General features: G+C 34.7%; 1 protein-coding gene across 3 annotated transcripts in view; it reads left to right on the forward strand.

Annotated features, from left to right (window-relative positions):
• Positions 1 to 27,021, forward strand: part of sky (GTPase-activating protein skywalker) — a 233,792-nt gene extending 206,771 nt beyond the window's left edge. For 2 of the 3 annotated variants that reach the window (XM_090413407.1, XM_090413408.1), the window contains 2 exons: positions 9,993 to 10,147; positions 26,310 to 27,021. In XM_090413407.1, coding sequence (XP_090269533.1) covers positions 9,993 to 10,128 — 136 coding nt within the window. In that variant the 3' untranslated portion in view covers positions 10,129 to 10,147; positions 26,310 to 27,021. Of the gene's footprint in view, positions 1 to 9,992; positions 10,148 to 23,627; positions 24,328 to 26,309 lie in introns of those variants that run through there. The other variant, XM_090413410.1, reaches the window with a different exon arrangement.
• The last annotated feature ends 853 nt before the right edge of the window (positions 27,022 to 27,874 follow it).

Genomic DNA, 27,874 nt, shown 5'->3' on the forward strand with positions numbered 1-27,874 from the left:
ACCTCACTTGGATGATATTCCCTTGCAAAGTGGTCAGACTATAATAAAACTATAACCATTCCTTACATTAAAGGGACATCAGATAAAATAAACAGAATACTACAAAAATACAACCTTAAAGCCACCTTTAAACCTCCTGCAAAATTAAAAAGCTTACTTAACTCATCCAAAGACCCACTCCCTCTGCTGGCCCACCCTGGAGTATATTGTATTTATTGCACTTGTAATATACCATATATAGGGGAACAGGATGCACAATTCCTATCAGACAAAAGGAACATAAACGACACATTACATATAATAACTATGATGAAGCTAGCCTTTCTGATCATGCCCTGAACACTTTACATAGAAGTAACTAGAAAAGCACCAGCTGTTTACATCACACCAAAACATGGTATGAATGCAAATTTAAGGAAGCCTATGAGATTCTTATCAACCACCCCAGTCTGAACAATAATGATGGTCTATAAATCCCAAGCATATGGAAGGCACATATTCTACCCACAGAACCTTTCTCTCTAAGAGTTAACTATAAACAGAACTGTAGGTAATCCAGAATCCTAAATCTAAAATAACAATTGTAATGTTAAGGACATCATTGTTACTGAAAGTAGACCATCTATAAGAAAGAATGTTTTTCCCATGTTATCTTAAATAGAATTTAGTTTTGATGTAGTTTCTAAATAATTAATTAATTTGTAATTTTTTTTTTTCACTTGAGGTCATGCCAGTAGAATAACCAGTGATCAAATCATTGTTTCTTTAGCTTACTATGTGTAATGTAACTCAGCCTGTCCTTGTATATTTGTATATACTCGAGATGATGATCTTAATATGAAGATCGAAACGTCAGGAAATTAAAAGAGTTATTTATAACACGGTTGTAAAGTCCATAATTTCTAAAATGAAATAATGAGTGACAGTTAAATAAGGAGCACTGACAAATAAACTGCATGAAATTATGCTTGAATTTAAATGTTGACAGATTAATCTACATAGGAATCGTGACATATGCAGGGAGGAAGAAATTGTTCTGTGCTAAACTCTGCATATGTATTTTGAGAGTTGTTTACTAGGAGGTGGCAGGGTTTTTTCTCCCGGAAACTCAGGTTTTTCATCCCGCATACAGACAAATCGGCCCTTCAGAACACACCCAATTTTCAGACAAAAAATACTTGTGGTGTTGTGGGTGGTAGATGGCGCTGATGTAGTTGGTTGGTAGTAGCGGAGACAGTTGTACAGTGAATGTCCTCCCACGATGAGTCTTCAGACTCCTTGGAGGTGTCACGAATAAGAATAAGAATATTTGTACAGTTATCTTACACTGAGAGTAGATGACCCACTTCTGTAAAGTTTGTCTTACCATATGTCATATTTTGGTGGAGTGCCACATCTTCAGAGGGAAATGTAAATTCTAGTAATATAGCTGAGCCATATACACTCAAGCATATATTATCAGACTTGGACAAAATGCATAAGTTTTTAACTTTTTACAAAGAATTACTTTGTACAGTAAAGGTAAAAGTCGGATCATAAAAATCTTTGTGTGTTATATTTCATTGTTTTTATTTTTTTTTAATTTATTTGCTTGTACATTAAGATGCTATTTATTTACTTATTTAAATATTTATTTTTACCATGTATATCTTATATTTTACATGGTTTACCTGGATTAAGATTAATCCAGAGGGGATTATAAAAAGAGTAGAAGATGAAAGGAGAAGAACCAGAGGTCATCCCTTTAAGTTATGTAAAAGTGTAGTGAAGAGAGATGTGAGGAGTAGATCTTTTACATGGAGAATTGTCAGTGAATGGAACACATTACCAGAATGTGTTGTTAATGCAAGGAGTGTTAAGGATTTTAAGATTCTATATGATAACTATGTTGTCAGTTGAATGAACCTCCCACAATGAGTCTGCCAACACCATGGAGGGTGTAATAATACTGCTATAACCTTTATTAACTGTGCATTATTCATTCTGAATAAGTAACACATAGACACAGTTGAAAATATTTAAGATGGATTCATTACTGATATTTTGATTTATGTATCGTGGATCATCGTCAGTGTAAACACAGTTAGAAATCAAAAAATTAAACAACAATGAAGGTATATGGAGAATGGAATCTCTCCTCATATGTAAGTGCAAGGCAGCCAGGTAAAAAACAATATTATTAGGATCAATTGAAGTGTGCATGTATGTGATTTAAAAAAAAAATTGAAGTGTATGTGTTATATGTAATAAAAACTTTAATATATAATTAAACAGTATAGTTCTTAATAATAATTTCCCAGATATTTGGCATATAGAGTCCATCATTAAGGTTGGGATTTGGGCAATGTCAAAGTACTTTGGAGCTTTCTTTAAAGAGATGCTCATATTTATAAGAACATCTGTGTAGTAATTTGGCATTATTCCAAACAATCCTGTGGCTAGTATTAGTAATCCCATGTTCTGCTAGACCCAATTTGTTTCCTTTCTTGGAGGAAATGGAGGAGATTGGTATTCGGAAAGATGTATAGAAAAGATCAATCTGTTTGTGCAAAATAGAATAACTTTCAGTTGCATGGGAGTGAATAGACTCCAGGTAGCAGTAAATTACATGCATACTTCAATTGATCCTAATAGTATTGTTTTTTACCTGGCCGTCTCATGCCTCGTATAAGGAGAGATTCCATTCTCCATATACCTTCATTGTTGTTTAATTTCTTGATTTCTGCTTTACACTGACGATGATACACAAATTAAAATCTCTGTATTTAATTTATCTCAATTAAATATTTTCAACTGTGTCTATGTGTTACTTATTCAGAATGCTATAACCTTTGTCATGGTACAGCATGACCTTAGTTATTCATTATGTGCATAAACCTGAAACCTACTTACCCACCTGTCAGGTGTCCAGTAAGTGGGATAGTGATAGTAGTCTCACAGCTTGCATTAAAATTCACTTTCCTCCTAAAGACCTTCACGATGTTCATGCATATGGTGGAGTTGAACCCACAGCATGTTATTTGGAGAGCAGCACATTCACTTAGGAAGCTATGCTGGCAGGATGCTACTACATAATATGCATGTTTTCTAGCCTATAAAGCAAATTAGTGGTTAACTCAGAAGTCATTTCATTTTTGTATGCTTCACTGACAAGTAACACAGACACACAAAAAATAAATAAACATTTCAAAGAAAAATGCTACTCACATGTCATTTGGGTTAAATATATATTATACTGTTGCACAGCAGTTAAGCATTATTAAGTTGCCAGTCAGCACTATGCCAAAAAAATCAAATTCTGCAGTTGATACTGAGCTCAAGATACAGCCAAGGGTGCCTAAAATACTGATTGAGAGGAGCTAATTCTCATCAGAAAGGCTAGTCGCTTCATCACTGTAAGAATTCAGTTTCATGCTAGGAAAATTTTCCAGTAATTGAATTCTTATAAGAATTTAGCATATCATGTCTCAAAGGTGACATATCATATACTGCATAATGGTTGATTACAGTTACAATCTGCTCATGAAAGAAGAATCATAGTTGTATGCAAAGGATGAGGAGGGGTGTCACATGATATGCATGTGTATAGAGTTGAGATATAAAAATAAAGGAGCACCTGAGAGGTAAAAAGACTATTTCTCTCTGTACTCCTCAGGAGTTGAGGAGTATACACTCAACAGAGACAAGAAATGTTTCATAAGAAGCTTGGACCTTTTCATCATAAAAAGGAAGGGAGGAGGAGTTGTAAAATTGGAGTCAGGCATTGATGTAAGACATAACTACAGTGAATTGTGAGCAGAAACCTGTAAGATGCTGAAGTCTGTAATAGTATTAAAGTAGAGAATGATTCATCAGTGAGAACTATCCATTACTCTCCAAAATAAGAGTATGCCATTAATCTAGATTCAGAAGGCCGAGGGGAAGGGGGGGATAACCTTCCTATTGAGAATAATCCAGAATCTTGTGTTTTCAAAGTAGACATAAATTTCATTTAGCTTATCTGATGTCGAAATATGCAAAAAGATTGCAATTGTCCATGCAGGTGAAGCTTCCATATTGAAATTTCCTTAGTTGTAGCTATTCGTGTTGAAAATTTCTGGAATAAACTATGAGATCATCATACATATAACATCATACATTATAGATTGAAACCGGTCTGGGTAGTGACCTCCCGCCATAATGTATAACATCATACATCTCCTAGGAGATGGGTTTTACATTATGGAAAATACTAAGAATAGCGATCAGAACTTTCTCCACCTTTGCTACGAGTTGCCCTAGTTTGTACTACTTACTTGGACTACATGCTTTAGCTTACGCTAGTAGTCACCGATCTAGTAACTTTATAGTTACCATATTCGGCATGAAACTCTTTGATTCTGATCTTTGAGTTTCTTATTCGGTTTTAAAACAATGTGGGATTTAATATCCCCTTAATTTAACTAAATTAAGTATTTACAACCTAACATTTTGCTAGCTCAAGCTAGTATTATTGAAGGGATGTTTAAGATACACACTCAACAGAGACAAGAATTGCAATGGCTTCCAGAACAAGGACAACCACGTTCATGAAAGATGATAGTGGTGTCCTCTACGGGAGTTGGATTATGTTAACCTTTAATCATTCCTGTTTCATGGTTATTGCTGATGAGTGGATCAGTGAGCCAAAATTTAATTCTGTAACAGAAATGATGGTGTAATCTGCCTGTCAGAAATAACCATGAAACATCACTGATAGAGAGCAGCAATGGTGCCTTCCATGTATGTGACTATCCTTATTCTGGAAGCCATTGTAATGCTAGTCTCTATTGAGCATATATCTTAAAAAATCGTTTGATTATGCTAGCTTGAGCTAGCAAAAAATCAGGTTGTAAACACTTAATTTAGTCATTAAATTTAGTTATTTCATTACTGTGTCTACATAGTTTATTCCAGAAATTTTCAGAATGATTGCAAATGAAGCAGTTCCTCTGTGAAGAACTGTCCTTTCCTCTCTCCCCATCACATGGTAATTCAGTGAGAATTCTAAGTGTTTGTACTCAAGGAACAAGAGCTCTAAATGTTTACACACAAGGAAACATGCTGACATGGGTTGTGTTCTGAACTGAAATTGAGTAGGACTTCAAATACAGAATTTAGTCAATCTGAAAGTACTATTAAGGTAAGCATTTTAAGATTGCAGTGAATTTAAGTTTTAAGATAGTTGACAAAGCTTAATTAAGTTATTACATAGCTTAAAGTGAAGTACATAATGCTCAGCTTCGTACTTCACTTCTAGCAATGAATATATTCATTGCTAGATACTAGTGTAAATCACACTGAATAATAATTATTATTTATTATTATTAAGAGAGTCAGGGACTCATCGAAGGAGGCCATACTTATTCTTGAATTCATTTACACTGCTTGCACACACAACATCCATGGGAATCCATTCCAATCATGCACTACCCTATGAGAAAGAAATAAAAATCTAACCTCATCTTCTTAGCAGCATTCATTCACAGCTTCCAAGGATGCCTCTTGTCCTTTCTCCACCCTCCCTCCATAAAATGAAAAATTCCATCAACTGAAATCCGTATCACCCTTTCAGAAATTTGTAAGTCTCAATCATATCACCTCTCTTTCTCCTGTTTGCTAGTGTCTACAGTTTACAAATTCTCAGTCAGTCCTCATAATTAGTATTCCACAATCCTGATATCATTTTTAACACACTCCTGTGTATGCTCTCTCCACTGTATCAGAATCACAATGAAAACCAGGAGACACCAGACTTGCACACAATAGTCCAAGTGAGGTCTTATCAAGGCCTTGAAAAGAGGCAAAATGACATCCTTCTCTTTATATGTGAAAGTTCATTTCAGCATTGCAGTTATCTTTTGAATTGTATTTGCAATCTTTGCTACATGGACCCAGCTTCAACTTGCTATCTACTAATACTCTGAGATCCCTAGCCTGATCATTTCTTCTAGCATAATTGGATATCTAATCATGCCAAAGTGCATGAGTTTGCATTTACTGACATTGAACTGACATCCATTTTCTCATGCCCATGATTCAGCCTATTCAAATCATTCTGCAACTACTGCAGTAGCCTTCTTGATTACCCTACTTATATTTGCATCATCAGCAAATAGCTATATGTCACCTGTCAAATCCTTCACAATATCATTAATGTACAGATTGAATAACAGTGGACCAAGGACTGATCCTTGTGTCCACTGTTATTCAATGGTGAATCTCTACTTTGCAATGAACAGCATGGGTTTACTAAGGGACATGGGTTTACTCATGTTTTAGCAACTTGCTCACATTCTATAATAATGTTACCATTGAACTACAAGAGGAATGGATACACCATGATACTTTTGGCTTTTGACAGAGTAGAGCATGGAAGACTATTGCATAAATTGGAGAATATGGGTTTGGATTATAAAATATTACTGTGGGTAAGAGGATGGCTGAATGACAGATATCAAAAAGTGGTATAGTTACCTTAAATCTTGCAGATTCACATCCACAATATACCACTTTTTGATATCTGTCATTCAGCCATCCTCTTACCCACAGTAATATTTTATAATCCAAACCCATATTCTCCAATTTATGCAATAGTCTTCCATGCTCTACTCTGTCAAAAGCCAAAAGTATCATGGTGTATCCATTCCTCTTGTAGTTCAATGGTAACATTATTATAGAATGTGAGCAAGTTGCTAAAACATGAGTAAACCCATGTCCCTTAGTAAACCCATGCTGTTCATTGCAAAGTAGAGATTCACCATCAACCCATTTCTGAATGTAAGCCTAACCAATTTTTCCAAAACCTGCACTACCACTCCTGAGATACTGATTGGTTGATAATTAAATACTTCAGTTTTTGCACCACCCTTGTGCAATGGGATTACCATGCATTCTTTCCATTCTCACAGAATCTTCCCTGTTCTGACACTCAAATTATATAGCCTGACCAAAGGAATAGCCAGTTCAGCTGAACACTCTTTGAGCACATGCTGATATCCCATCAATCCCTATTTCTGAATTGTTATTCAGTTTGTGCAACAGCTGTAATACCTGCTCTTCATACATCTGAGTTTCTTCATTCAATGAAGAGGTAGCAGTGAACTCAATTTTGCATACACTAGGTAGATAGCTTTTAGCAAGGGCACTCATTAGTTGAACAACCTCTTCTTCTGCATCTGCCATCATCTGCATTCAGAAGTTATTCTTTCTTTTACTTGTAGCATCTCGAATTAGTGTAATAGAAGTAATGAATTACTTGTAACGAATTCTTGTGGGTTGTCTTTAACTTGCAGAGCCAGTTCCTTTTCATACTCAGACTTAGCTTTCCATACAACTATTCTAGTGACTATTACAACTGTTGTGCCTATTCTAGTCTGCTGCTCATAATTTTCATAACGGACTTCATCCTTATGCGCATGGTATTCCTTCTGCATCATTCATTTCTTATGAATTGCTTGGTTAATAAGATTACACATCCATCTAACTCCTACCCTATTTATTCTTTGAATTCTCAGGACACATTTTGATATCGCATCATTTAAATATTTTTAAAAATGCCTCCCATTCATTATTGTTCCTGAAATCTAAGCAGTCACACCTCGTTATATACTGTTTAATTTTATGATTATAAGATAAAAGTCAACCTCTTATCACATAATCAGGAGATGAATCTGCTTCTACATCATTCAGCACATGCATGCTCACACACACACACACACACACACACACACACACTGAACGTGTATATGTGTGAGTACGCCCAGGCATCATAACATTAGATTGTAGAGAGTCTGCATAATATGAGCAGTTGCAAACAGTTTTTTTTTTTTTTTTTTTTTGCATATTTCTATGACAGAGAAAGAGAGATGTGTGTACTGTGAATTCTCATGGAGGGGTTCAGTTCATAACTTTATTAACAACAACAAAAAATATGCATTATTATTTGGTATGGGCCAAGTCACACAGAGCCTAGACTATGTACCAATTGATGGTCCTGTGCAGTGATGAGTCACAATACATGCTGCTCATCCTGTATGAAAATTTGGATGTGTAAGATGTCCAGGGAATGCTTTCCTCTAAGTGAATTGTCTCAGCAAAGTTTTTAGGTGGCATTACAATGGTACAGAAGACTTCTCGTGATAGTATGGATTAAGTTCAGTCATAGTTAATGGAATCAGGACTGATTGGTCCTATATTAGGCAGTTGTGCATTTCCTATATTTGGTGATTTTATGGTACCAGCCTACTTTCAATATAACATTTCATGTCACAAAGTGGTTGTCGCACACATGCACACACAAGTGAGGGGAATAAGAGATCCCTCACTAGCCATACCTCTTCTTACATTAAAAATGTAACCCATTTTAAACCTTCTATCAAAAATTTAATTTTAAATGATTCTGTTACCATAGTCAGCTTTGGCATCACTTTTCTCTTTACCAGTATTGCCTTGCATGGCACCTTAACACTTTTAAAAAACATTTTTCCTTCCAATATCACATATCTCTACTCCTTTGCCATCCATGCAAATTACTTCTCTTGGAAGAACAAAATATACAAATAGGATACAGCAGTGGATTCTATCCTCTTACCTTGACACATTCCCACTTAAGCCTATGGTTTAATATCTAGCTAAGATATAGTGATGATATATTCTCAATTTGGCCACATTGCCTAGACATATTATATACATTTCCTCCTTCACCTTAACAGTCAATATATATAGAATCTGTTATACTACAGGAGGAAAAAAATAACTTGACAACAATCTAGCCTTTACAGATACCCTAATAACACATCTTCCAAATAGTATCCTCTCTTTTACTGCATACAGGAAGCCTACTCACACTGGCATATATTTGCAGACTTGTCATCATCATCATCCTCACTCCCAGCAGTGTGGCATTATTAAAACTTCCATTAATAAAGCCATCAATCTATGAAACATCTCTTACAGCTAAACTTAACCACAGTTAACAAAATACATAATCCTTTCCACCCCCCCCCCAATCCTCATTCTTTATATACAGATTATAGTAATGTGATCATTATTCCCTATCTCCATGTTATGTCTGAAAAACAAATAGTCAGTTTTGGGGGTTGGGGGGGGATTGTAATATTTTCACTGCCTTCAAGTCCTAACTTTGAAGCTAGCTACCATTATCTGTTTCCCTGAGGACCAATTACTTTTCTTAATTCTGGCAGGTATAGAGTTCCTTGTTTCTGCAAGTTTGCCTCCTGTGAACTAACTGGATGATCAACAAGCATCTACTTAGAAGAAAATAAAATAATACAACCCTAATGATGAATGCAGACAAAAAGGCTAGCAGACCATCCTTGGATACACACAGAATCAAATGGAAGATCAAAAGTGTGATATATTTCAAACCTGCTCACTATAACAAACTGCTGAAAAGTCCTAACTAAAGCTTTATGCATAGAATGCTGTGATAAAAGAAATTGATTATAAAAAACCACATCTTATAACAAACCAGTCCCATTGTTCCTATGAGTTTTGCTAATGAGAGTCAAATGTAAGAGGCTTTTTCTGGAATCTTCAGTTGCCTTTAAAAACCAGTCTAATTTAAATAATATGGTTCATTCCTTATGCTAGTTTCATTCATTAAACTTTTATCATATCTTTTTTATTATCACAGAAATGAATTTGAAACCAAGCAAATCATTCATTATTCTATTATATAGTGAAACCTGTGGAGTATTCATAACTAAACATACACATGTAACCACTGTAATTAAATTATTATTGATAAGTAAATATTTCATCCTAAGATACTTAGGACGAAATATTTACTTATTAAAAATAATTTAATTACTGTGGTTACGTGTAGTTTAGTTATTCGTTATTCTATCAGATAAATCTTAATACGTACATTAATATCTAATAGATAATAATTTCAATGTGATTTTTATCATTTTAGTTATCTGATTTTAATTATTATTACCTTAAATTAGCAATGGACATGGTTTATGGTTAAGTGAAGAACTCGTCCATGGCAGAACTCAGCACTGCGATACTTTCAATAATCCTCCACTTTGTAGTCAAGAAGATTTTGTGTGTAAAATCATAGAAGTCATTGCTTTCAAGTAGAATTATATGTGATATGAAAGTAAGTTGTTACTTTATAAATATTACCTTCTTAACAGAATTTTTTCTCCTCCTCCTCATCACATTCCTGATCTATGCTCTCAGGGTGGGAGGATATAGGATATTATGATAATACGATGTGAAAAGTGTACATCTTTAGTAAGTTCTTATCAACAATTTTCCATTAAACTGCAGACAATCAGGCTAGCAGACCATCCTTGGATACACACAGAATCAAATGGAAGATCAAAAATGCTGATATGACAAACTTTATATTATCATAGGATATTATGATAATATGACGTGAAAAGTGCACATCTTTACTAGGTTCTTACCAATAGTTTTTCTTCAAATAATATATTATTTATCAGGACTTCCAGTGTTGTCAGATCTTATATTTCTGTTTTCTGCAACTCTTCTTACTCTATCAGTCCATGTAGATCTTGACTTCCTCTGGATCTTTTTCCTGCTGTCATGGCTAAAAAAAAAAAAAAACACTTTTTTTACTAACCTTATCCATCCTATTCTAAGTTAACTATACCATCTGCGATTAGCTCTGCTTGCCCATTCCAGAATGTTAAGAACAAGTTCCTTACTAATGTCAATATTTTTAACATATTTCTTTTATTAATTCCATCGTTTATCCTCTTAATTTTTTCATAGAACTCTCTTGTCTTTGATTAACTGTTTTACTTCTAACTCAACTAAAAACCATAAGTCACAATTGGTCATAATTTAATAATAAGTCCTTATTATTAAATTACTCTGGATTTAGAGAAAGATGTTGGAAGTTTCCTTTCTTTTAAGCTTACACGGTGATCCGAATGCATTTTTGAAAATTATGGAGACGACTACTGTGTTTGAATAAAAACTTTAGTTTAATATAACTAAAATCTACATTCGACCTTTATGTCAAGGTCATCTTCTGGAGCATACAACTATACACAGAAAACAAGCTACACTACAATCAAACTGGTTTGTTAAAGATACTGACCAACCGCTGCAACAATTGTTGGCCTGACCTCTGGTGGGGAAAAAAAAAGAAAAAAATTATACATCAACGCTAGAGTCCTATTATTAGTGTTATCTGTTGGTTGTAGAAATACATTGGGCATAACAACAAGTATCTATCTATATACATATATTAACATCATGATTATATTTGTACATTCCAGCCAGTTGGTATGGAATAGTTTCTAATACTATACTAGCTGAAGATTGGCTAGAGTCCTGACTTATGCTGGATCTTATATATTAGGTAGGCTGAATGTGTGCCATCCACAATGTTGGAAGTTTATTTTCCACTTGGTTAAGACTATAATAAATTTAGTTTAATCCTTTATCCAAGTGTATGCAACAAACAAAGTTTGTGCCTCGCCTGAAGTATAAATCCAGAGTAATTTAATAATAAGGTGGTACACCTGTTGGCAACTTATATAAGTAAATATGACCTCTCCATTGCTTCTGCTTTAGTATCACCAATTCTGGGTCTGGCTCCCACTGATGAGACCTCAATAAAGGTCAAAACCGTCTGGGTAGTGGCCCTTCCCATAATGCATATCATTATACATGTCCACAAGGAGATGTGCTTTGCATTACCGAGACAAGGAGTGATGAGAACTTAGTCCACCTTTACTACGAGTTGCCTCAGTCCTGAAGATACTTCAGGCGCAAACTTCGTTTACATACACTTGGGGATAAAGGATTAAACTAAATTTATTATAGTCTTAACCAAGTGGAAAATAAACTTCCAACATCTTTCTCTAAATCCAGAGTAATTTAATAATAAGGTGGTACACCTTTTGACAACTCGTATAAGTAAATATGACCTCTCCATTGCTTCTGCCTTAGTATCACCAATTCTGGGTTTGGCTCCCACTGACAAGACCTCACTAAAGGTCGAAACCAGTCTGGCTAGTGGCCTTTCCCGTAATGCATAGCATTACACATGTCCACAAGGAGATGTGCTTTGCATTATGGGAGATACTGAGACAAGGAGTGATGAGAGCTTGGTCCACCTTTACTACGAGTTGCCTCAGTCCTGAAGATACTTCAGGTGCAAACTTTGTTTGCATACACTTGGATAAAGGATTAAACTAGATTTATTATAGTCTAATCAAGTGGAAAATAAACTTCCAACTTCTCTCTTATACATTTATTCAGTTGACTTCTTACCATACCAACTTTGCTAATTCTGTTGTTTATTTCCATATTTAATTTGCCATCTTTGCTAAAAAAATTGCCTAAATAGCTGAAATGTTTTATTCTATAGGTTCTCCATTTGGGTTGCAGTTGATGTTTTCAGTATCCCTGCCTATTTTCTTATCCTTTGTCTTTTAATTGCTGATTTTCATACCAAATTTATTGCAGCAGTTATTAAACTTAGGAAATCTTGTAGATTTGTACTGGATTTATTTTGGAGTGTAACATCATCTACATAAACTATATAGCTGAGGTTAGCATTTTACATTTTGATATCAGATGCCACTTTCCCTCATAATGTGATCCATATTGATGATGATTAGCAGCAAAATATGTGTACTCTTTTCTCATACCTAGTTTAACATCAGACCATCTTCCTATATGTCCATCAATTCTAACTGCTGACTTACAACTCAATTATAGACTATGTATTGCTTGATATGTCTCATTTACACCATATAATTATAGTATTTTGAACAGCTTTTCTCTTTAAATCTTGTCATATGCCTTTTCACATCTACAAAACTTACTGATCCAAACAACCTCTGTTTGTCCTTAACCCAAATTGTTCTTTTCCAAGTTTACCTTTCACAATTTTTCATAGCCTTTTCTCAGTTATGCTTGCATAAATTTTACTAGAACATCCAGTAGGGAAATTCCATTCCTCTAGAATTCTTGTATTCAATTTATTTCCTCTTTTATAGATGAGTACTATGAGAGCTCTACTCCTATCATCTGGAATTTGACCCTCTTGCTAGGTTTTCTGAATTATATAGTGTTGCCACTGTCAAGCTTTCATACCTCCATATGTGAGCTTTTTTTTTTATTATAATGGATAAGTCATTTATAAGAGGTTGTTCAACCTATGGTATGCTACTGCTGTGGATTGATTATCATGTACTGCAACTGCCCTTCCACATTTCTTTTTTTTTGTGTGCGGTTTTTTTCTACTCCTAATTCATTCCTCTTGAATGTTTTCTATGACTGTGGGTCACTGCTTTTGTTTAACAAGTTTAATGCATTGCTTTGCTTTCTTACATGTTTCTTTGTATTCTTTCAGTACACATGATGACTATTTGTAAGGAACTTTATATACACTTATTTCTTATCCTTGACTCCCTCTTTAACTCCTAAATCATTGAGTTCTGATTTTTCTATCATTGCAGACAACCTTACCACATGTCTATCTGACATTCAGATCCAAGGCTCACAACATGGGTTTCCATAGTAGGATCACAATATGCAAGCCCCACATTACCTGAACCAACATGCATTGTCATCTTCAGTGGTGTAAAGAGCATGTACAGTGGAATGTGGAAGCTTGGAAAGCTGTGTTATGGAGCAACGAATCATTCTACACCCTCTACCAAGCAGATGGATGGGTGTGGTGGATGCCTGATGAATATCTCTTACTAGTGTGTGTAACCTCAACTATGAAATTCAGAGATGGCAGTGTGATGGTATCGTCTTGTTTCTGGTTTGGCCTCAGACCTCTGTTTTTAATGCCACAAATATTGAACTCCAAGAGGTATCTGAACATTCTGGACAATGCAGTGCTTCCTACTTTGTGGTGTTTCTACAGAACTGACTATTATCTCTTTCGGCAAGACAATGCACTATGTCATAAGGCTGCTGCTCTAACTGCGTGCTTTGTAGATGTGAAAGCTGCCACCTTGACATGTCTCTACAGTGCTCTGTGGAGACTCCAGAACCTCATTGCATGACTACAGGAAGAACGGTTTAAAATTCCCATTGATCGCTATTGTATGCTTGTGGAAAGTATTCACTGTAGCATTCTGCAGTCATCGCAGCAAAAGGAAGTCTTACATCTTATCAAGGTGAGTGCCATGACTGTTTGTTCCTCACACTATAGTGTCTGTTGACTTCTTTCCAAGCAGTGTATTTTGTAGGAAATGACTATTGTTAGATGTCAAAATTTTGTGAAAATGGAACTGTACATGGGACCTTAGTTTAGTGAGTTTGTACTATTATTATTATTAATATGGGTATCTCCATGGAGTCAGTAGATCTCATTGCAGGAGATCCAAACTATCAAAACAGTATCTCTCATATCTGTTCTTGAATTCATTTACAGACGAAGAACTCGCAACTGAGTCAGGCAATGCATTCCACTCATTCACCACCCTCCAGACGAAAAACCTCATTCTCACACCCTTGTTAACAACACTTTTCCTTAATTTCCAGAGATGACCTCTTGTTCTTCCATCACTATCACACAGCTGAAACATTTCCCCTGCATCAATCTTATAAAAACCTTTTAGTAATTTAAATGTTTCCATCATATCCCCTCTTCTTTGCCTATCAACCAACCTCTGCAATCCACAATCTATCAATGTAGGGAGCATTTTTTACATCACTCACCAACTTAGTCACTCCCCTCTGAACCCTTTCCACAACCTCCTCATCTCCAAGGAACCCAGGTGACCAGACCTGAGCACAGTAATCCAAATGTGGAAGTATCAATGCTTTATAAAGGGAAATAATAACCTCTTTATCTCTGGATGTTAATGCGTTCCTCAATAACCAAGTAATCCTATGTGCAATCTTGGACACCTTAACAATGTGTCCCCTGAACTTCATCTCCCTATCTACCAACACCCCTAAGACCCTAGCCTCATCAATCTCTTGGAGTACCATTCCATCAATATAGTACACAGCTGGTAATCTTTTAATCCCAAAATGCATAACTTTACACTTTTCCACATTGAACTGACATCCATTTCCTTTTTCCCATTTTACCAGCTTATTTAAATCATCCTGCAAACTCTCAACATCAGCTTGTTTTTTTTATTGCGCTACCCATCTTTGCATCATCAGCAAACAACTGAATATCTCCCTTTAAGCCATTTCCTATATCATTTATGTACAAATTAAACAACAATGGCCCAAGCACAGAGCCCTGAGGCACACCACTGGTCACCTGCCTCATCCTGGGCTCCTCCATACACAACCTTCTGTAGCCATTCTCCTATCCATATCACCAGTTTAGTATCCATTCCCCATCTGCTCCAATTTGCGCAACAGTATTCCATGGGGTATCTTGTCATCGCAGCAAAATCTGCGATGCAAATATATTATACTGAATGCAGTTTTAATGAATTCTCAGTAGTTCAGAATAGCACATTTTGAACTGTTAAGAAGTCTTGAATAAAGACTTCTTAGCAGTTCGAACGAACAGTGCTTTTATAAGACTGTTGCAAACATCAGAAGTTCAAAAATCACTTTGGCAAGGTGTGCATTTACTTTATATAGTACTTACCAACAACAGACATAAATGGTTACCTGCTGTCTGCAAAACTCAGTAGTAGTAGTGAATACAGCAAGAGCGGTAGCCCACCTAATGTTTAGGGTAATTGTGTTTCTTTTCTTGACGAGACCATTCAGTGATTCATGCAATTTTCGACTGTCCCACCAGTTTTGAGCTTTACAAAAAAGAGAGAGAGAAAAAAAACAAAGCATCAAATGCAGTCTGACACCATCATGGAATTACTACAAATTCCTGTCTGTTGACAGATTTATCTGTATATATATATGTATATATATATGCACACACACACACATCTGATCCACACACGAAAGGCCACAAGGCCTAATGTGCTTATGTGAGCATTAATATGTGTGGGCAAGAGGAAAAGAAGAAATGAGGAATCTGTTCATATTTTGTTTGAGCAGCTGAAGGTTGTATTGTATTCTTTGGCAAAGGCAGAGTTGGGGAGGCTATTCCAAAGAACAGAAGTAGATGGAATGAAAGAGGAGGCAATGAAGTTGTTTTGATGATTTCGAGATAGTCTGTAGAAGGGTGTTGTTTCAGTAGTTGCTCTTGTTCTAATGAATTTGGACAAAAGTGGAGGAATGATAGCGGCCAATTCAGCAGAGTACTGGCCATGAAAGTATCTGTATAAGAGGCACGTGGTAGAAACTGAACATCTGTGAGAGATGGATTAAAGCGCATTTGTGAGAGAGGGGGAGGATTATTAATTAGACAGATTGACCTCTTCTGGATAGAATCAAGGAATCTTAGAGAGGATTTTGGTGCACCACCCCAAATATGGGACAGTATTCCATGGTTGGGTGGATTTCTATAGAGTTAGCAGCTGTGAAGTAGTATCTGTGCAAAAAATACATGGAATTTTTTTGAACTGCTGCAGAAGCTATAGTTAAAATGTGTTTGTGCCAGAAGAGATCAGAGGTGCAGGTTGGTTCAAGAAGGGAAATCTGATCATGTTTAGATGTTTCAGTATTATTGAAGGTAAGAGGGAAGAATGCAAGCTCTTTCTTGTGATAGATCAGTCAGGAGTCAGTATTTGGTGCCATTGAAGTCTGCAAGGTTGTCCTAGTCCCATTTTAAGTCAGAATTTAGGAGATACAAGAAGGTGATTTGATTTAAAATCAGGTGTAAAACAAAGATACGCACTATTTCTAATGTTATTCATTGTCCATATGCATCACTTTATGAAGAAAAGTGGCATTAAACCTGATATCAAAATTGGACATGTTAATCTCAGCTCTTTATTTTATGCTGATTATGTTATACTCCTAAATAAGTCCAGTACAAGGCTACAAGATTCCCTAAATTTAATAATGATTGTAATAAATTTGATGTGCTATTTAGGTGCAATTTTTAATGAAGATAAATAAAAGTAAATCTTCTAATGTTTTTTATTCTCCATAGAGGATATCATGAAAGAAATAGTGTGCTTCCTTGATCCTTCACAGGACAAAGTATGAGTTCGAATGATTGCAGAAATGTCAGGCAAGTGGTAGAGCTGAGAAGAGAAAGATATAAGAGGTGCAAGGGAAGAAAAAGGAATGAATGACAAAATGAGAGAAGAAACTAGAAATGCTTTTTTAAGATATCGTGTTCAGAGGAGTGTTTAATGAAAGTGTAGTTAAATCTTGTTTTCTTGGCACAAAAAATAATATTAAATTAAATGAGGCTGTCAGAATGCAAAGAAGTAAAGTGATGAAGTTGATTGCTTTGGCAGGCACTAATGACTTGAAAGCAAATATATGAGCTATTAGAAAAAGTGTAAAAGAAAAGAGTCAAGATTGCGAGTCTGCTTCCGCACTATGATAAGGCAAGTTGAGGAGGAGAACCATGATCGCAAATGAGATAGGGGTGTAGGTTGTGCAGTTTGTATACCTTTTGTAGTGAAGATGATTGCCATAAAGACTGATTTAAGTCTAACAAATTGCACTTAAATGGATTTGTAGTTGTACATGTGTGGAGAAAGCATTGTACACTGAGAGCATGGAAGTACAAAAGTCAGAGAAACTAGAGCTGTTAGGGTAGAATGTACACACCTACAAGGCAAGTGAGTGTGAGAGTGACCAAAAAAAAAAAAGTTGTGGGATACTGCAGTTCACATACACTGAACAGTGAATGATGTAGTTACAGGAGAAGTATAGTATTTTCAGAGAGGATAGAAAATAAGATGGGTGATGCTGATAATAGCAGAGGAACTGCAACCAGAAAGAGTAGGAGGTCACCATGAAGACAGTGCATTGTAGAAGGCAGTGCAATTGAGACAACCTGGTGTGAGATAGAAGAAAACAGAACAAAATATACAGTTCATTGCTGCTATAGACCAGAGTGGTACAAAGGAAGATGCAGATGACATGCATTGGAAAATTAGCATAAACGAATGCAGGCCAAGAAATTATTTTGGGGAACTTCAACTATCAGGACATACATTGGAAGGAAAGATCACATGACAGGAAGGAAATAGAATTTATTCACCTACAAAGAGATAATTACGTGAAATAGCATGCATGAGAGGGGATTTGTTGTTTGAGAGTGGCGATTCTGATGACATCGTCCATAAGCTATTGTCCACTGGTGCTGGCATTATTCTTATCCAATTCCTACATAGATAATGAAGGTAAATCACCTGTTTTTTTAGCTGGAACATTGGATGTCTCCTGAAGCCCTCCACCAGAAAGACATCAGAATAATTTTGAACAAACCTAGATACCATAAAGGCTGTTCCTATTGGAATCCCACCTGTTGTGTTCAAGAGATGTACTTCTGAAATAAAATAACACTTGTTGTTTAACATCTATACACTATATTATACTCAGCTTGCATCCCTCTCCCCCATAGCTAGCATAGAAACAAGCCCATATGTAGCCATTTCAAAAAAAAAAAAAAAAAATGACTATCCAACTATTGACTTATTGCTCTCACCTCCATGTTGTCCATAGTAATGGAGAAGGCCATCAACAGTCAAATTCTTTCTTTGACATCTGGAAAACTGTCAACTAATTAATGACCACTAATGTGGATTTCATCCAATCAAGATCCACAGCAGATTTCCTGGTCTTCACATCCACGACTAGACATGTACCATGGAAAAGTTTGGAGAAACCAGTGCTGTTGCACTTGGCATTTTCAAGGCATTTGATAGGTCAATAGTGATGTTTCACAGGACTCTTTGCTTGGATCACTGCTATTTAATTTGTTTAAATGATACAGGAAATGATCTTACAGAAATATTGAGTTATTTGCTAATCAAGGCAGTGTTGTCAACCTGCAGAATGATTTAAATAGTCTGACAGTATGGACAAAAGATAATGGATGCCATTTTAATGTAGAAAAGTGTAAAGTTGTACATTTTGGGAGACGAAAAGATTACAAGGCTATGTAATTACAATAACAAATGTGTACCCAAGGAAATTGCTGAAGCTAGTGATTTGGGAAAGTTGATGAATGGGAAATTAAAGTTCTGATGGCATTTTGCGAAGATGGCCAACTCATAAGATTACTTGTTTATTGAAGAATATACTAACATGCAAAGATAAAGAAGTTATTATTTCTCTTTCACTTTGATAGAGCCACATCTAGAGTGCTCTGCACAATTCTGGTGATGTGGGAATATGGTGGGGTGGATCCACAGGTGAGTAACCAAGATGGATGGTCTGCATGAGAACAGATTGAGAGTGTGATAGTTGCAGACATCAGATGATAGGCAAAAAAGGAGTAAATATAATAGAAACATGTAAGTTACTAAAAGAATTTTATTAGATTGATACAGATGACATACGAAATTTTTCAGCACTTGACTAGAGGGAGAGATTGAATAGATGTTTGATGATGGAATTTAATGAAATTTGGTATACGCCACATTCCAATATAAAAGTATGCATAAATTCATACATGAAGAACACACAGAAAAAAAAAAAAAAACTAACAAGGTTTTATTGGTTACATTATTATTCTATCCAACATCAGTTGGAATTTCCTAGATAGATTTGTATTCTATATTATGAATCAATATCTTGTGCCAGTTTGCTAGTGATATCTTCAGATTGGTGCAGGATACTCTGCTATGTAAAAAAAATTCAAACTGCCTGGATAGAAGTTGGAAGTTTTTCCACTTGGTTAGACTATAATAAATTTAGTTTAATCCTTTATCCAAGTGTAAGCAAACAAAGTTTGCACCTGAAGTATCTTCAGGACTGAGGCAACTCGTAGTAAAGGTGGACCAAGCTCTCATCACTCCTTGTTTCAGTATCTCCCATAATATGCATGTCCGCATTATTTTTCGGACATTATACATATCCACAAGGAGATGTGCTTTGCATTATGGGAGATACTGAGACAAGGAATGATGAGAGCTTGGTCCACCTTTACTACGAGTTGCCTCAGTCCTGAAGATACTTCAGGTGCAAACTTTGTTTGCTTACACTTGGATAAAGGATTAAACTAAATTTATTATTGCCTGGATAGAATTTAATGAAATTTGGTATTTAGAAATTTTGCACTTTTCACTCGCACCATTTACAGTGAACAAAATTATGTCTAGACTACATAAGCCAAATATGGCTCAATGTTTCATAAACTGACTATAAGCATACTTCCGCGCAGAACTGAAGGAGTCACAATAATGGACAAAATGAAAAGCAGCGAAATCAGAAAAAAACTTGGAATTACAACCTCCCTAAATGAAACAGTTATTTGCTATAGAAAAAAATGGAAAGAACGCATACTAAGAATGAATAGAAACAGAATACCTAAACAAATTCTAAATTACCACCCAAAAGGTACTCAATGCAGAGGAAGACCCTTTAAAAGATGAAATTGAGTCCGGAACAGGCCACTTGGCCTATAAGCCTGGAAAGGAAGAAGAAGAAGAAGCATACTCCCCATATTTTGACAGAAGTATCACTTTTTAGTAGGATTCTCTGAATAGCATAAATTTGTCACAGATATTATAATAATAATAATTATTATTATTATGCGACACCTCCAAGAGGTCCAAAGACTCATCGCAGGAGGGCACTCAATTCCACTTCACTACACACATCTCACCATCTCCCCCACTACTTAATTCTCCTACTACACAACTACCATCAATGCTATCTACCACCAACAGCAGTATTTTTTGTCTGTAAATTGCATGTGTTCTGATTTGCCTGTATGCAGGATGAAAAACTCAAGTTTTCAGAAGAAAAAAAAACCTGTTACCTCTGTATGAGATCGGCTAACTCTCTTGCAAGTAAAAAAAAAACATAAAAAGATTCTTCTCTTAATGACAAGAATCGAACTAGGCCTTTTTCAATCAAAGGGTGCAATATACCATCATTCTTCCAATTACACTACAGAGCAGCTTAATTGTCATGAAACCAATGGAAGTATCAAATAGCAAATTTAACTCCAAACATTTCAAACTGTATTGTACATAACCAATCACAGAAATTTTTATTTGGTAATATGCTGCAGTGTAATAATTTTCATTTTTTTGAATGTCCGTACACAAATTTTGCAAGAGTTGCCCAAGCATGGTCTTTAAAAGTTCTGTGTTTTGGTCTCTAGAGCAGCATTTCTGGATGATGTAAATAATAATAATAAACTAACCTCCTTGATAGTAATTTACTATAGGATTTTATAACCTTTCATGGGTGGAAATCACAGAAAAAAATGTGCAATATTTTTATTGGCAAGATAATTCAAAATTATGATAATAAATCTTCTCTCCTGAACTTGATGGAATTAAATGAAATATGGTATTTAGGATCACTATTAAAATTATCTTCTCTCCTTGATGGAATTAAATGAAATATCGTATTTAGGATCACTATTAAAATTTGTTACATCATTTCAAGTTTGACCATTTAATAAATTAAGCCCCCCCCCCTCCAATTTGGTAGGTTATTCCAATTTTGGTTTCAATTGGATCATTGATAGTGGCACAATTAGGCAAAACAAAATTATCTGCAGTGCTTAAGAAAAAAAAAAGATGGGTTGAAATTTTATAAAATGTATACTGCAACTTTTAACAAACTCTAGTTTTTCAAAAGTACACCATTTGAGAGGGCTCTTTGAATACAAAAATTTATTGCAGATTATGATAGTTGCTCTGAAAATTAGGGAAATAGTGAGCCAAAAATTCAACCCCAAACAGTACAAACTGTATTTATATGTAAGCATTATAAGAGCCTGCTCATGCAATGTGCATTTGGTATACAAGGGTTGTTTGAAAAGTTTGGTAAATTTCCAATAGACAGTGACACAATTCGTTCATTCATACCAGTGTCGGCATGTATCATCTTTTTCATGATGCATAATTCTTGTTTGGCAAACATTTAAAATGACCATGTTTGCATTTTTCATAAAAACGAGTTCCATGCAGTGATAAAACACTTTTATTGAAGAAGTGGACGGCTGCACAGTTCAAAGCCGTCTAGCATTAAAGACTACTTATTTTTGAATAAATCAGTTTAAACATGGTCATAAGTCCATCAAAGATGAAGCGCGCTCTGGATGCCCGACTGAGGTCACTACGAAGGAAATGATTGACAAAATCCATGGTATTGTTATGGAAGACCATCGAGTGAAAGTGCATGAGATTGCTGAGATTAATCTCAGCAATCTCATATATCCTACACGAAAAATTGCACATGAAAAAAGCTGTGTGCACAATGGGTGCCACGATTGTTGACTGTCAATCAAAAACACGTGTGAAAGGACATTTCAACAGTGTTTGGCGATGTTTAATCGCAATTCGCATGATTTTTTGCGTTGATTCGTGACTGTACACGAAACCTGGATCCACCACTACACACCTGAGTCCAAGCAGCAGTCAAAACAGTGGACAATGTCTGGTGAAAGAGCACGAAAAAAGCGAAGACCATTTTGTCAGCTGAGGTGATGGCCACTGTTTTTTGGAAATCCCAAGGAATTATCATGAGAGACTATTTGGAAAAGGGTAAGACAATAACAGGAGTCTGTTATGCATCATTGTTGGACCTTTAAAAGAAGAACTACAGAAAAAACGCCCAAAATTGGCGCACAGAAAAGTGCTCTTTCATCAAAACAATGCACCATCCCACACATCGGCCATTGCAATGGCAAAATTGCACAAATTGAGGTTCTAACTGGTTCTGCATTCACCATATTCTCGGGACTTGGCCCCGTGTGACTTCTTCTAGTTCCCAAACTTAAAAATTTGACTCAGTGGTAAAAAATTTCTTTGAATGAGGATGTCATCAAGGCTGTCAATGACTATTTTGCACAATTTGACAAATCCTACTTTTTAGATGGGATGAAAAAATTGGAAACTCGCTGGACCTAATATGTAGACCTCGATGGAGACTATGTTGAGAAATAAAGGTGATTTTTTCCAAAAAAAAAATGTATTTTACCAAACTTTTCAAACAACCCTCTTACTGCAGTACAATGATTTTCGGTTTTAAGTTTAAGACTGGTTGATAAATGATTTCTCTCTCCCCCCTCCTCCATTGCTATAACTGGACAATTTTAATGGCAAAATTAGGAAAATTAGAACTATGTCTACATTACATTCGCTGTGATAATGGAGTCATTATACAGTAATGTGATTATAAAATGCGCCATTTTATGATTATCTACAGTAATTTCCCTACTTGTAAAATTTGTTTATTACTTTCTTTAAAATCTCTTTATGCCATTATTATTGATTATTTTAAAAGTCAAGTGTGAGAAACAGCTTGTTGTTTTGAGTGTAAGCCTTTAATGTTAAATAGTGTTTTAATAAGTGCAACTCTTTATCTAGCTGCTGACAGTGTATTGCAAGAAAAATAACTCTATACATTCTTTAAAGCAGTTTTCTGATCAAAAGAATATTTTTATTTTTTTCCACAGCATTCAGAAAATCTAAAAATATTGAGTAATAAATATAATAAGTTTGGAATTAAGTACTTAAATACATAATTACTTCTGATATTAAAATGTATTCTCAATTCTTTATTATTTGAATGTATACCGTATGAAGAAAAATAACCTACAGACATTTTGGTAGGTAGGTGATATCCTGGAATAACCCGATATGACAGAGTCCAAGGTAAACTGAATAATGATAATGTGAAGAGTATGTAATTGTAAATCCATTGGAATTTGAAAAATGTGAAGAATGCATAAACGGTCCCATTGTGATAAGTGCACTATTATATGTCTTATGAAATGGCTTTGAGATGTTGAAATAACCATGATGCCTTAAAGATCATGGATTAAATAGCTCTGCAGTATATCAACAGTTTTTTTGGATAGTTTTAGATTCACACTAGAGATTTTTGAGTTAGTAAATTCAGATGTGTGGAAGTTGGAAGTTTTATTATATTTAATTTTATCTTTATTTCTTGGTGTTGAATCCAGTTCTCTATGGTGTTTTTAAATAATTCTAAATCTTTTCATCCTAGTTGGCTAATTCAAATGCTGCTTTAATTGTAAATATTAAATATTTTAGCAGTCTCCATTTTGTTATTACAGATCCTACTATATTGTGTTTAACTTTCTGCTATTTTATTCAGTCCAAGGGGGATCATAAAACTAATTGTAAATAAGTTGCAATTTTTTCTCCTTAATATGAGATTGCTAAAAGTAATTGAGTAAATATTAAAGTATCCAAGTTACATACACATATGAATCAAACAGCATATGTACACTTTTCTAAAAAACATGGAATTTCCAAAAGAATCCACACACACACACACACACACACATTTCTGTTAGTGTTGCAGGAGCTTCAAATTTCAGCTGCAGTAGAAGTCTGGTCAAATGCATTGCCCTTGTTCTCATAGTTCTGGCCTTCATAATCTTTCAGTTACTTTTCACTGGCACTTTTCAAAAAGCATGTTGAAGTTTGTTGAGATAAGCTGCATTAATGTTTTTTTTTTTTTTTTCCCAGAAAATCAACTGGTACATATTCCAGAAGACAGTTCTCATGACCTTATCAGTCTTGGCCTTCTTTGAGAATTGACATGTTGCCATTTTATTTTCTGGCAGTGATATATATATATATATATATTATTAGAATGCTGGTTTGCTATCATATTGCTAATTATTTAATGACTGAACGCCGAGAATTTTAAAGTCAAAAAACTTAAATAGATCACATGACTAGTTTTGTCGGACATCCAACTTTGTCAGGTGTAACAGCAAAAAAATATATAAAACAGAAAGACCATCGGTTTCCTGCTGTCTACAGAATTGTTTGTGATTGCGGTAAACCGTATTATGGTCAGACTGAAAAATCAATCCTTCTCTGCTTAGAACACAAGAGAGACATATCTTACAGCAAAATTTGGGCCAGTGCCCTGTCCAGCCATGTATTGTTTTCTGCAAACATCAATGATAGTCTCCAGCATCAAATACACTGGGATTTAATAACCAACATTCACAGATGTTATGACGAACTAGAGAGACATATTCTGGAATCGAAAGAAATAGTGCTTGACGCCTCCTACATGAACAGCAACCTTACAGTTTGCCAGACTCTCACAGTTCTGCCATTCAATATTGGTGCACACGCGATTTCACATGCATGCATGTGCATGACACTTCAACTAGAACTCGGTCTCCCATTTAAATTTTAATTACAGTTAATTGTCTTGTTCCATTGTATTGGAAATGCAATGCTTTTATGGTCTTTTTGTTTTATTTTTTTTTTTGCTGTTACACCTGATGAAGTTGGCTGTCCAACGAAACTAGTTGTGTGATCTATTAAAGTTTTGATTTTAAAATTCTCGGCGTTCAGTCATTAAATATTTAAGAATATATATATATATATATATACTAGGGGGGGATACACCCCCTTATCATTTTATATATATAGGGTAGATATATATGTCCTTACGTGTTCATCCATCAACAAGTGGGAAACTCAATAACCTTTGCATGATATGGATACTGTATGTTAAGGTGGGTTGCGATTTCTCTTATTGCTATCTCCAGATCTTCTTTGATGAGCGCATAGTTTCTGCACTTGGCACTCTATTATGAGTTCTTGGTTGACCAGCCTGAGGTTTGATCAGTGATAGCCATATTTCTGTTTTTAAAATATTTTACTCTCCTTCTAATGCTGATCATACCTATGCAGGCATCTCTGTACACATGAGATTATCTGCAATTGTTACAACATTTAAACATTAGGCCATTTTGCTGTCATAACATTTTGAGGGTGTAACGCATACTGGACTCAAGTTTTATTGAGCAGCCTTTAACTACCCAACACATATTTAGTATTCTCTAATACACAGCAGATGTTCCAACAGGAGTAAACTTGTTGCTTTTAGTATGACCTTCTCAGCATTGTAAATTTTTAGAATTATATGAACTAAAACATGTTTTCAAAATAGATAAGCTATAATTTAATTTTGAGGTTTCTTTTATCTGGTTTTCAGATCTTAATATTCTAAGAAATCAGATTATTTTGTATTAAAACAGAAATGAATAATATTAACCACACTACCGGCCAGGATATATATATATATACGTCCAAATTACCATGGATGCGAAGTGCATATTAAAATTGTAATTACATTGAAATATATGATGGATACAAAGCGTATGAGGATGCATATTTGATCCATAATGGCCGGTAAGGTGGTTAATGGCACATATTTCAGTTGCATACAGTTTTTGATGTAATTACATTATTTTTACTTTGTGATAAGTGGTTATTATTATTTTTACTTTGTGATAGGTGGTTCTATAGGAATTATATGCAGCTGTGGGACTAACATTGAAGTGTTTCAGCCACCTTTATCTATGTGATGTATTTTTTAGTATTGTGCTTTATTTTTATGAGATTTGCTCAATTTTTTTTTAGTTCCTAGTTATAATTTCCTGCAATCTTATATAAACCCCATTTAGATATTAAATGTAGTGTTACCAAAGAGTTCTGTTCTTTTCTGAAATATTTGTAATCAAGACATATGTCTTATTTATTCTTAAGATCTGTTCTTTTCTGAAATATTTGTAATTAAGACATATGTCTTATTTATTCTTGAGATAACTTTCTAAATTGTGCTATGGATTGATTTATACAGTTTGTAAATTTTATTATTTATTTGAATTGTTTTACATTCTTCTTAGCAAATTTGTTTTAGTTTTTTGTTATTGAGATTACTATCATTTTATGTAATGTGGGACCATTACCTGATTTTTAATTAAGAATAGTAGAAACCTCTTATACCATTGATTTTGAATGATCATTGTAATGCAATTTTTTATCTTTGGATGCGATCTCTCTCCGTACACATTTTAATAATAGAGTTTTTATATATATTTGTGGCATTTTATTAACTAAAATTTTTCTCTGGAGCATGCCAAATTCCATTAGAATTATTTTTTTAAATCTGCTATAGACAAAAAAAAAAAATCTTTTTCCATGTGTTGTTTCTTGTGGTATATTATAATTTATCTATACTTTCATAATTCCTAACCATCATATAATAAATATATATATTTTAATTTATTATTACGATGTAATAGAATTCTTTTGTCTCCATTTCATTTATATGTATATATGTGCATATTGATGTAACTATATAAGGCAGAGATAAATGGCATTATGGATTAAACATGATGAGTTTTGATATTTCTAGTTCATGCTTTATAAAGTATTATTAGATTATACTTTATAAGAAATTGTATTTTTCTTTATTTAGCCTAAACATATATATTCAAACCAAAGTTTGCTTGCAAAATATCTGCTCAACTTATCTAATAATTAAGAAATGAATAATGATTAGTGCATGTAAAATATAGATTTAATTGCTTTATATTTCTTCCTTATTGAAAGGAAATCATCAGGAAGAGAAAATGGAGAATATGCTTATATATATATATATGATATGAGAGCAATTGATTCATGTCAAGTTGTAGATCGCATGATGCACAGCACACTCCCTTCTCAGGTTCATGTATGGCATACATTGTGTTACAATTATTACCCAGACCAGTAGAAGTGCTTAGAGCTGTCTTGATGGTTAGAAGTCATTTTGCCATATACTTATAGCAAAATGGTGTATTACTATTATTACAATACTCTGCATCAGAGATAGTGTAGCTGCTGTTTTTTCCCTGACCTGGCAGGCATGGTATACTTGACAAGAAATTGTGTTCTTGATATCATCTTCTGCTATCAAGATTCGGGATCTCCACTTCCTGAATAACTCCCACTGATGAAATATCTATAAAAGTTGAAACCGGTCTAGGTAGTGATGCTTACATATGTGCATTTTGCAATATAGAACAAATTTATGT

Source organism: Typopeltis vanoorti, chromosome 24 (assembly GCF_054136105.1).
Source record: "Typopeltis vanoorti isolate ZY-2024b chromosome 24, IOZ_Tvanoo_1.0, whole genome shotgun sequence".
Lineage (NCBI taxonomy): Eukaryota > Metazoa > Arthropoda > Arachnida > Uropygi > Thelyphonidae > Typopeltis > Typopeltis vanoorti.